Here is a 12,348-nt window from a genome sequence, read left to right on the forward strand (position 1 = left end):
GTTGTTCATGTTAACTAATGCATTCCTTCATGTTAGTCAGTCAACACTTAATGTAAAGTGTTACCCAAAAATTACACAGCAAACACTTCTGTCTTTAGAGCAATAATCTAAAATCTGGTCAAGACTAGTAGAATAGTCTAGATAGTTTTGTTGTTATAAGTAAATGTATCTGGTAAGATCAAATTTTATTGGTAGAAAACTGTGCTGCTTCAGAACAATTCAGGATCATTTTACTTATTTAGTAAGTAAAGTAAGTAGTAGTAAGTAGTACGTAAGAAGCAAAATTATCTGCCAGTGCAATAAGAAAATTTAGCTAAATAAAATTACTTAATATTAGCAAAAAAATCTCAAAAATATGTTAAATAATCTTATATCCTTACAGCAATGCTATAGGCTGTGTAACTGACTGGCTTGAACAAAATATTTCATAATATTTTACTTCATATGTTGCTTAAACTTTTCTCTTTTCCAGCTATTAAACACCCGTGCAGGTACCAATACTCAGTTTAAAATCTCTGGAGAAGGAGTGGATGGAGTGAATGACCTCTTTGCTGTGAATAAGGCTGGAGAGATCTTTGTTATGGCGACTTTGGATCGGGAGAAGAAAAGCTCCTACAAACTGAAAGCTCACCTCGTTGACACCATCACCAAACAGCCCCTGGACGACGATATAGAATTCACTGTAAAGGTACAAGACGTTAACGACCACGCGCCAGTCTTCTCTGAGACCTACACTGGATCCATCAGGGAGCGCTCACGCCAAGGTACAGGACCATCTCACTAAATCTCACTGAAGGTGTTTTCAGGCTGCTAACAGCTTCATAGAGTTAAAGTTGCACCTTCTGCTACTTACTGTGTTCATTTTCACTAAACTGCTACCTCAGCCATGATACTCACTGTATCTGCTGCTCTTTCACTTCTGCACTCAGTCACTTTATATGCAGTCACTTTAATCGGTACATTGACTGCAGTTTTATTAGTGTTTGTGATTGCATTACAAAACTATTGTTAATTATCAGCGCATTGATAAACAGTACACACAGAACTGTCATTGCTGCCATGGTCTGTTTTCTCTACTATCCTGTGCTCAGCGACTGTATAGTTGAAATTATGGTACATTTAGAGAAAAATGTATAGTTTGTATTTGTTGTGTTTATGATATGCTGCTATTCTCTGTTGAATGTAGCACCGTGTCCTGGAGAAATTACATTTTGTTCCTCTCTCAACACAACAGTGATGAGAAGGAATAACAAAGCTCAGTAGGACTTTGAACACTGACGTACTGACTTATTGACCTGCACACAGTTTAGCGCATACAGTCAAGTCCAAAAATGTTTGGGCATCAACAGTGTTATTGTTGTTTTGGCAGCCAACCACAGCATATTGGAGTTAAACTGAAATAATAAGCTTTAAGTGCAGTCTTTCAGCGTTTAAGAGTATCCAAATCAGGTGATCAGTACAGGAATTACAGCTATTTTCACACATTTTTGGGGCTCAAATGTAAAAGCTTCACTGCCAGTGAAGAAGCCATCATTGGGTTGAAAAATCAAAACAAACCCATCAGAAGAACAAGAACACTGGGACCAAATCAACTACTTAGTACATACTTAAAAAGAACACAACAGCTCAGAAACTCTATTGGATGACAGAAGAATTTTTTTTCCAGTGAAGAAAAACCCCCTTATAACAGTTCAGCACCCTCCAGGAGGTCAGCACATCTGTGTCAAAGTCAACAACTGAGAGAAGACTTAATCAGCTTGAGCTTGGTAAGCCTCAAAAACAGGAAGACCAGATCACATCTAACAGCCTTCAAAAAATGGTATCTTGGCAAGTGAAATTATCTTAAATCTGGTCAATATATCTAATATTTCCCATTATGATGATGTTATTGTAAAGTGTCAGCCTATGCTGCCACCAGCAGAGGGCAACAGCAGCAAGGCACTGTTACTCCAGGAAATTCAGAATCCCAGAATACCAAGGGGTAATCAGTGCCAACCAGGTGCACCTGTTGGTACCGGCATTTAAGGCTGTGGCAGACAGCACATCCTTGTCACGCCTTTGTAGAGGGCTGACCGGTACGGTATTTAGCCCAGGTGGGTGTTTAGACAAAAGAGAGACAAAGAGAAGAGTAAAAAGAGAAAACAAAGAGGAGAAAACAGAGCACTGCTCTAGGTCAGCTGACTGAGGAAAAAAAAGAAGGAAAAAAGGAAAAAGTAAACATTGTGTTGATTTAAGACAAGGAAAAAAACAGAGAAAATGCTGAAATAAAGCCAGCTCCCCATCTCTCCAACTGGCTCTGCATCAAAAAGTAACTGCCCTAAGTCAAAGTTTATTCATAACAGGTGTTAAATATTATTTTATTTCATTTTACTTTATTTGTTCCTTATTAACTTTGTAACTTCTCTTAAACCTTTTCCCTGTTTTTCCCTTGCCTTTTTGTATTAATCTCGTTTGCATTTTGTATGTTTCTCTTGGGTGATGTGTGGGGGCTGTGGAGAGCAGTCTTTTGACATTTAACGACCCCCAATGGTTAGCCTATCTCACATCTGGTTATCTATAGCCCCCCAATCTAGCAATGCCATTTGCTGATGGTGATATCTCGGACCCATCCTGGTTCCTAGGGTGGGCCTCAACACCTCTATTTTAATTACAAAGGTACAGGCAGTTGTCCATTCTGTGGGGGGTTCCGGGGGTTCGTTAAGACAAAGAGACAACTGAGGGTGTGGTTTACATTTCGTGACTATAAGTTTGTCAGTGTGTAAGCTACTTTAGACTTGTTTGGTTAGGAAGACGCGCGTTCAATAAACTTCATTTTCCTCAAGTCTCCACTCCTGTTTGCTTCAAAAAAACCAACGCCTGACAGCAGAAGTCAACACAGGCGTGGTCACAAAACAGCTTTACAGAAAAATCCAAGCCCGAGGCCCCATGACCGTCACCAATGGCGACAATGGCAGGAAAAACTCTCTATGAGCAAGAGGAGGAAACCTTGAGCAGAACCAAGTCTCAAAGGGGAACCCATCCTTCTCTGGATGACATCTGATAGCAAACAATAACACAAGCAAAACGAACAGAGAATAAGATTTTACCATTAATATAAAATATTAAAATACAGAAAAGGGGAAAAACAGGTGAAGCAATGGCTCTGATTAAATAGGTTGAGTCTGTGCAGCAGCAGCATCATCAGGAGGGTCACCTGATGCCCCCTCAGTTACTCAGTCAACCGATTACATTTTTACATACTGCATTTACAGGAATAACAATGCAAATGTGGTATTTTTACAGGAGCTGCAGTGCTGACTGTTAGAGCCACTGATGCAGATGATCCAACATCTCCCAATGGAAACGTCACATATAAGTTGTTGAATGGAATACAATATTTCAGCATTCACAGTACCACAGGTACAAATACAAAAGTACTTTGTTCATTTTTTATATTTTCACATCATTCAAAAATGCCAGCTGCTCTTTACATTATGTGAACATTAAATGATGAACAGACCAACACAAACACTTGAAGATACAGATGAAATGATAGCTAACTCAATATAATCTAATATTTTTAACCATGGATTATTAAGAATTTTACATCTCAATCTATAATTTTTTCAACCCAAGATTATTTAACCTATTTTTACATTTTTAATTGCTGACTTACTGCACTGGCAGATTGTTTTGCCAACAGAATAACAATATTTCACAGCAACAACTGTCTGGAAATATATTGACATGAGCTGTTTTGAGTCTTTCTCTCTCTCTCTCTCTCTCTCTCTGTTTGTATGCGTGTATATATATATATGTGTGTGTGTGTGTGTATACAGACACACACACACACACTATATATATATATGTGTGTGTGTGTATATATAAACAAACATTTTACTGACATTGAAGCATCAGCACCGCTATGGTGAGTTAGCAGCTTGTCTTAATGTTCCTCAGCACAATCAGTGAATCCACATGTTTTTGCTTGTTTTAGGTGAAATCACTGTTCAGGATAACAAACTGGACCGTGAGACTCAAAGTCAGTATATACTGACTGTCCAGGCCTCAGATTTACCTGGCTCACCTGGAGGACTCAGTACAACCACCATAGTGACCATTAATATAAACGATATCAATGACAACATGGCAACCTTCAAAAAAGGTATGTGAGCTCTTAAATGGCGCGTGTGGACATTCGGCTCCTCGTAAAATCTCAGTATCCCACCAAAAATCTGCATTCAAACAGCTGACAAAGTGGTCAACATTAGTAGTAAACTAGTTCTATGTTAGCTGAGTTTAGCAGTTGTGACACCAGAATGTTCTCTGATACCACATGGATTCTGCAGATCAAGCTGGCCAACAGTGTAGTCAACCAGCACTGTACAGAAATTTAAATCTTAAATTTAAAATTAGGTGAATGTAAACTCTTAAGATAATTTACAGCTTGCTCCAGTTATGCCAACTTGAGGGCACCAAACTTCTTTCTTACCCTTAGTAAATAGTTCTAACTTTTTTTTTGCACCGAAGCTCAGCTAGGTTAACATTAATTTACTTTTAATATTAGTATTTATTATATGTTCTAGTACACTGAAGAAAAGATTTCAGTGTTCAGTTTGAGTTCAATGAAGCTGCATATTTACAGAACTATTACCATGTTTTACCTTCTGTTAACGTATAATTTGAAGCTCTATAAAATTGAAATTTTAGGCACACTACTTACTTTTTTAAATCAAAACACAGAAATACTTCGACAGTTGCCCCACCCAGAATCCCCCACAAATCACTTAAATCTCTTTAATACATTATAAAAATGATTTAGTTCTTTATATATTTAGACAACAGTTTATCACACTAGATCCATACAAGTCTTTCACTTCTCTTGTTATATGCGGTGTTCCTCAGGGCTCACTTCTTGGACCCCTACTTTGCTTAATCTACATCTCACCCCTTGGCCAGATCATTCGTAGCCACGGCTTTAACTTTCACTGCTATGCTGATGATATTCAGTTATATCTCAGTACACAGTCCCCCTCAGACTCCCCACCCAGTACTCTACCCTATTGTACTTCTGATTTAAAGCTCTGGATGCACGATAACTTTATCATGCTAAACTCTGATAAAGCTGAAGTCTTATTGGTTGGTCCTAAATCTTTTAATATCAAAATCATCCAGTATTTTTGTTAGTACTGATGGTCTGCTTGTTAAGCCTGCACCTGTTGTCAGAAATCCATCACTTCATTTTAACCTACCCTATGTCAAGTTCCCTACAAAGACTGCATTCTTTCACTTATGTAACATTGCTCATCTTCGCTTGTTCGAGTGATAACAATGCAACTTTGGTATATGCCTTCATTATATCCCATAATGATTACTGTAAATCCCTCTTTGTCGGTCTCCCTGTAAAGTCTATACAAAAGCTACAGCACATTCAGATCTTTGCAGCTGCAGTTCTCACCTATATTCAGCTCACATTACTCCCGTTCTCTCTCAGTTACACTAGCTACCGGTCCCGTCCCGTATGAAGTAAGTAAAATTTTACTACCCACTTTCAAAGTCCTGCATAACCTTTTACACTCCCTCTCGATCTCTCAGGTCTTCCTGTAGTAACTTACTTGCTGTCCCAGCACCAGACTTTCCACTTTGGGAGGTGGGTCCTTCAGTGCCATGGCCCCCAAACTCTGGAACTCTCTTCCTCAAACCCTCCCTGACTGCTCTTCTTTCTCTACCTTCAAATCTAATTTAAAGAGTAACTACACCCCACTATGTTCAGCTAAATCCACCCCTGGCTCAACTTTGAAAAATGCTCAAAAATGGGAAGGGCACGCTGGCAGGGGCACTGCAGTGATCTGCAGGTTTGGAGGTGGGGCTGCAGGAGGAAACCAGCTGGGCTGGGCTGCTGTGTTTTTAGAGCTAGCCTACGTTAGCTACCAGAAAATATAGAAAGTGACAGAAGTAAAAATGCCGTTTGAAACTGAGAGTCTTACAAGTTTGATGATTCTTCTCTATTACCATCCCCATCTTCGATGAGGAAAGCTGTTTTGAGCCCTAACAGTATCAGCCAATGACTCAAGCCACCGAAGAGTTAACATAGTGACAGAAAATGATTAGCAGTGAGTGGCAGAGGCGTCTGAACGGCAGAACATTCCCTAAAACCGTGACAGCTTTGTTCAGCAGGTCCGTATTCGATATATAGCCCGCATCCACATTTCTTGGATGCACTGAATCCCAAATGAATAAAGTGGATTTCTTTGAACACTTTCATTCTTTCATTCAGTTTGACATCAAGGTCACAGACTGCATCACCGCTCAGTCAGGGTTTGCTGCAGTGGCTCTAAATCCTTGCGTTCTGCGAGCTGTTCATGGCACTTACTGGTGTTACATCCAATTCAGTTCCCTCTCAAACTCCCATTCCCCTTCATAAATCGATTCTTGGGCACCGCACTCACTGAACAGAAATCAATGGCAAGCAGCACTGGAACTATGGAAAGTGGGGGGAAAAAACTAGGGCGTCATCAGGGGGCGGTAACATTGTTTGACTGATTTGCATACTGTGACGTGTCTTTGTACTTCGATTCAGAGACATGTCGTTCACGTCTTTCATGATTTTTTCCCTTCTTCCTTCACTGCTTAGTCTTAGGTTTGTCCTTTATGTAATGCGACCTTGGGATTGTGAAAGGTGCTATATAAATGTAACTTATTATTGTTATATAAAACATATACACATATAAATAATCAGGGTTAAAAATCTAAATTACATTTACATTTACATCATTTAGCAGACGCTCTTATCCAGAGCGACTTACAAAAAGTGCTTTGTCTATCCAGAGAAAGAATCTTCGCTAGCTACCGATAGGTTAGAGAGAAAGTCAGTCCTAAGCTCAGATACTGGTAGAATCAGAAGGTCATTGACACCTAGTGAAAAAGGGACAGAGTTAAACACAGAACAGTGCAATACGATAAAATACATAAGTGCTGTACAATACATTACAATCAATACTTAATTTAGTGCTCATTTAAGTGCTGAATAAACAGGTGTGTCTTCAGTCTGCGTTTGAAGACAGCGAGAGACTCTGCTGTACGGACAGCCAGTGGGAGTTCGTTCCACCACCTGGGTGCCAGCACAGAGAACAGTCTAGTTGCTTGCCTTCCACGCGCCTTGAAGGATGGCGGGTCAAGCCGAGCTGTACTCGAAGCTCGAAGGGCTCGTGGTGCAGTTCGAGATTTGACCATTGCCATCAAGTAGGGAGGGGCTGGTCCATTTTTGGCCTTGTAGGCAAGCATAAGGGTTTTAAATCTGATGCGTGCAGCTACAGGAAGCCAGTGAAGGGAGCGCAGCAGTGGGGTGACGTGGCTGAACTTTGGGAGATTGAAGATGAGTCTTGCTGCTGCATTCTGGATGAGTTGCAGAGGCCTGATGGCCTGCATCGGAAGACCAGCCAAGAGCGAGTTGCAGTAGTCAAGCCTTGAGATGACAAAAGACTGCACTAGCACCTGAGTGGCCTCTCTCGAGAGAAAGGGTTGGATCCTCCGGATGTTGAACAGCAGAAATCTGCATGACCGAGTTATGTTCACAATGTGAGTCGAGAACGATAACTGGCCATCCAAAACCACACCAAGACTTCTTGCCTCTGCTGACGGGACAATCAGAGAGTTCTCGAATGAGATGGCAAGATCTTGATGAGGACCTGTAGTTGCAGGGATGAATAGTAGCTCAGTCTTGCTAGGATTGAGCTTCAGGTGGTGAGCTGCCATCCATGAAGAGATGTCAGACAGACATGCCGAGATCCGACTGGAAACCTGTGTGTCCGAGGGTGAGAAAGAAAGCATTAGTTGAGTGTCATCAGCATAACAGTGATAAGAGAAGCCATGAGATGATATTACATTGCCAAGAGAGCTAGTGTAAAGAGAAAAGAGAAGAGGACCTAGCACCGAGCCTTGTGGGACACCAGTGGAGAGCCTGCATGGAGAGGATATGGACCCTCTCCATGTTACCTGATAAGAGCGATCCTCCAGATAGGACTTGAACCACTTCCACGCAGAGCCAGTGATTCCAAGGTTGGTGAGGACATCCAGAAGGATTGTGTGGTTGACCGTGTCAAAAGCTGCTGAGAGGTCAAGAAGAATCAGGACAGATGACATACTGGCTGATCTTGCTGACTGGAGCTTCTCTGTCACTGCTATAAGAGCAGTTTCTGTTGAGTGCGCTGGTTTGAAGCCAGACTGGTTGGGGTCCTGGAGCTGGTTCTGCGTGAGAAAGAGAGACAGTTGATTATAGACTGCACATTCAAGAATTTTTGAAAGGAAAGAAAGGAGTGATACCGGTCTGTAGTTGTTGACATCAGAGCTGTCAAGCGAGGGCTTCTTCAGGATGGGAAGTACTCTTGCAGTCTTCAAAGTTGATGGTACTTCACCTGATGACAAGGACTTGTTAATGAGAAAAATGATGAAGGGCAGTAGATCCTTGGAGATTGACTGGAACAATGCAGATGGAATGGGATCCAGTGGGCAGGTGGTTGGGTTACTGGATTTGATCAGTTGAAGGACAGCGTCTGTGGAAAGAGAAGAAAAACAGTTTAAGAGATTGAGAACGAGAGAAGGAGGTCTAGTGAAAGGAGTGGGGACAGAGGGAAAAGACTGGCGGATTCTATCAACCTTCTCCTCAAAGAAGGTGACAAAATCCTCAGGAGTGAGAGAAGAGGGTGGAGGGGGAGGAGGAGGGTTGAGGAGAGAGGAGAAAATGCTGAAAAGCTTGCGTGGATCAGATGCTGATGCTTCCAGTTTCCCTCTGTAGAAGGATGACTTTGCAGCAGTAACTTCGAGTGAGAACTTGGAAAGTAGAGATTGGTAGGAGTGAAGATCCGAGTCGAGCTGGGATTTCCGCCACCTTCTCTCAGCCTTCCTTAGTTCTTGCCGGTTGCTGCGCAGGACACCTGTCAGCCAGGGGGCAGGTGGGGAAGATCTTGCTGGCCTGGAGGAGAGAGGACACAGAAAATTAATTGCAGATGAGAGTGAAGAAAGGAAAGCATCTGTAGCTGTGTCCAGTGAGAAAGAAGAAAATGAATCAGGATGGGGAAGAGTGGTTAGGATAGTTGAGACGAAAGAGGAGGGAGGAGTGGAGTGCAGGTTGCGTCGAGAGGAGCGTGAAGGAGTGGAATGGACAGGAGCAGCAGGTAGGAGAAGTGAGAAAGATAGGAAGTGGTGATCAGAGCAGTGAAGGGGAGTTACTGTGACATCCAGCGTGGAGGTAGGTCTGGTGAAAATCAGGTCCAAAGTGTTGCCTGCTCTGTGCGTCGGAGAAGTCTGGTTGAGGGAGAGGTCGAAGGATGACAGCAGTGGTAACAGGCCGGATGACTGCAGTTTGTCCGATGGCAGGTTGAAGTCACCCAAGAGTATGAGTGGGGTTCCGTCGATGGGGAAGAGACTCAGAAGAGTGTCTAACTCATCAACGAAGTAGCCTAGAGGAGAAGGAGGACGATAAAGGACAATGATGTGGAGTTTAGTGGGGAAGGATACAGTGACAGCATGGTACTCAAAGGAGGAAATTGAAAGATGAGAAAAAGCAAGTGGAGTGAAACGCCACTTTCTGGATAAAAGCAAACCTGTGCCACCACCCCTGCCAGACTGTCTCGGAGAATGGGAGAAGTGAAAAGCAGAGGACAGGGCTGCTGGAGTTGCTGAATTCATGGGAGTGATCCAGGTCTCTGTCAATGCCAGGAAGTGCAGTGAATGGAAGGATGCGAGGGCTGAAATGAAGTCTGCCTTCTGCACAGCGGATTGGCAATTCCAAAGCCCACCTGTCACCCTGGTCTGAGATTCTGGCGATCGTGGAGGATAGGTGAGGTTAGTGGAATTACGGGTTCTGTGACGATGGATGGTTCTATGCGATCTGTGGGAAGAGTAAACAGGGATTGTAAAGCACATGATGGACACAACACTATTAAGAAAATTAATTTCTTAATAAATAAAAAAGAATGTAATATAACCATTACTGTTCTTTTAACTTACTGTTTTTAACTTAAATATGTAAAATTAAATTACATTTTCCTAATAAAGTGTTTAATGAGCCAGATTGTGTCAGACTAACATTTTGTTTTCTTTACTAATAAAACAGTTACACAGATTCTCATATCACAGGTTGCATTAATTATAATGAGACATTAACTTCTGTATCACTGTATCATAATGTATGTAAATGACTACCTGTAGAACAGGTGAGCTCTATCGCTTAGCAACCAACAATACACATCTTTAATGCAGTGAGTGACGCGTCCCTGAACCAGTTAGTGATCTTCACTCAAACACAAACTGATCAAAGCGATTTGGTGATGTGACAGTTTTCCAAAGATGTCTGAATGCACCATAAACATAATTTAAATTTGAATGTAAATATTTACATTTCATCAATAAATGATCTAAAAAGAACCACAACTTGTTTCCTTTCAGGATTCTTCAGCTTTAAAGTGAGAGAGAACGAGGGGCCACAGTTTACAGTCGGCACGTTACCTGTGGAGGACCGGGACGAGAAGCAGAACAAAAAACCCACATTTATTGTGCAGAACTTTAATGACATCTTCTACGTGGAACCGGATGACCAAAGCGATGGAGCTCTCAAACTCAGAAAGGTGACTTTACTCATTTCAAGACTACAAACAACAGAATTACAGACTAGAACAACCTCGTTCAGATTATTTAAACATGCAATTAAGTGAGTTAGTTCATATGAATTTGTAGGGGTGCTGATAATTGAACTACCCAGGCTCCGCCCACAAATGTTTTATTCATAGTTACTGCTGCAAAACTGGTAAAAGTCCCACTCAGTTTTTACAAAATACCTCAATTACATGACAAAATAAACCCAGTGTGACCTTTAACACACAAACAAAATGTTTCATTTGAAATGAATAGCTGACTTTAAATGAGGGTATTGTGATATACACTTAGTGTTCTAATGTTTAATAGGATTTTTATCAGCATTCTGTAAAACAAAGAACATATTAGTAGGCGGAGCCTGAACACTGTAACAAGCAATGATTTTGTTCTTGGTGTAATTTGACTTCATTGAAATGTTAGATTTCTCACAGTTTCATTTATAAACAACAAAGACTAGTTTTTACCGGTGAGGATAATTCTAGGGGCCACTGTAGACGCCTGCATTCCACACACTGTTCCCTTTAAAATAACATTATTTAAATTAAGCAATATTGATTTTCTCTCCAAAAGATGAACAGCAATTTCTAAGGTACTGAAGGTCTATCTGCATGTGAAATTTGAGTTTAATCGTGCCTCTGTTGACTAAAATTTCATAACAGAAATGATCATGTCTCTTTAACGACTGTGATAAATGATGGCAAGCAAAACTAGATATACCAACTAGTTCTAATATAAGATCTCATTTTGAGATTACTGTACGCTTACTAAAAGATTATATGATGTATTTCTATGAGACATTTTCTTGAAATGAACAAAATTATCTGCCAATATAATGAGAATTTTACATAATACAAATCACTTCAAATATGTGAAATACATCCAGAAGTTAAATAATCCTATAATTAACAGCAATCTCAAAATTAGATATTAGATATCAACTAGTTTCAAGATAATTACACCTGATCTTCTGATAAACTTTGTCATTTAAAGATAATTATGGGAGAAATAAACAATTATTAAATTTTAGCATTTAATCAAAACAAATTAGCTGATGGCTGATACCCACTAATCTAGCTTATTTATGTGTACTTCACCACCTTTACCACATGGTGTAAATCCATCCAATATTTTTAACATTTATGTCATAATTTCCTCCAGAACCTGGACTATGAGACCAGTTCGACATACAGCTTTAAAGTGGAGGTCAGAGAAGACAACGTGGCTCAGCCTCCAGATAATCAGGGATCCATGCTGACCACTGTCCAAGTGTACATCACTGTGATTGATGTTGATAAACCACCGGTCTTCAGCAAGGCGGAGTACACCTTTGACGTCCTAGAGGGCCCGATTAGAAATAAAGTCATCGGCTCAGTTTCAGCCAGGGACCCGGACAGGACCAACTACAGGATAAAGTAAACTATATTCTATATACACTGTTTGTTTACTGCTATAATCCGCAATCAATAGAACCACTAGTTTTCATTGTTCATCGTAAAATATGTTTTTTAAAGTGACAGTTTGAACAGAACCCTTTATCCCAAACAACGAAGACATGTTTAGTGTCTGAATTTTTCTTCATTAATTTGCTTTACTGTGGGTCAGTGTTCATAAGGCTACATGACACCTGCTCATAAGCTCTTCATGACCACTGACACAGACCTACACAAACATTTAAAAACACTAATTCCAACAGGCATTATTTGTCCTAAAGGTTGC

The 12,348-nt window shown here is 40.8% G+C and overlaps 1 protein-coding gene across 1 annotated transcript; it reads left to right on the plus strand.

The window, feature by feature from the left end:
- Window positions 1-472: 472 nt before the first annotated feature.
- On the plus strand, window positions 473-12,060 carry LOC118802363 (cadherin-11-like; the record flags this gene model as incomplete). The annotated part of the gene is given in 5 exon segments (XM_036562880.1): window positions 473-764; window positions 3,283-3,399; window positions 3,977-4,144; window positions 10,426-10,604; window positions 11,791-12,060. Coding segments are annotated over 5 exon segments (1,014 nt in total), but the record flags the coding sequence as incomplete, so codon positions are not given.
- Window positions 12,061-12,348: the final 288 nt, after the last annotated feature.

This window comes from Colossoma macropomum, unplaced genomic scaffold (genome assembly GCF_904425465.1).
Source record: "Colossoma macropomum unplaced genomic scaffold, Colossoma_macropomum, whole genome shotgun sequence".
NCBI classification, from domain to species: Eukaryota; Metazoa; Chordata; class Actinopteri; order Characiformes; family Serrasalmidae; genus Colossoma; species Colossoma macropomum.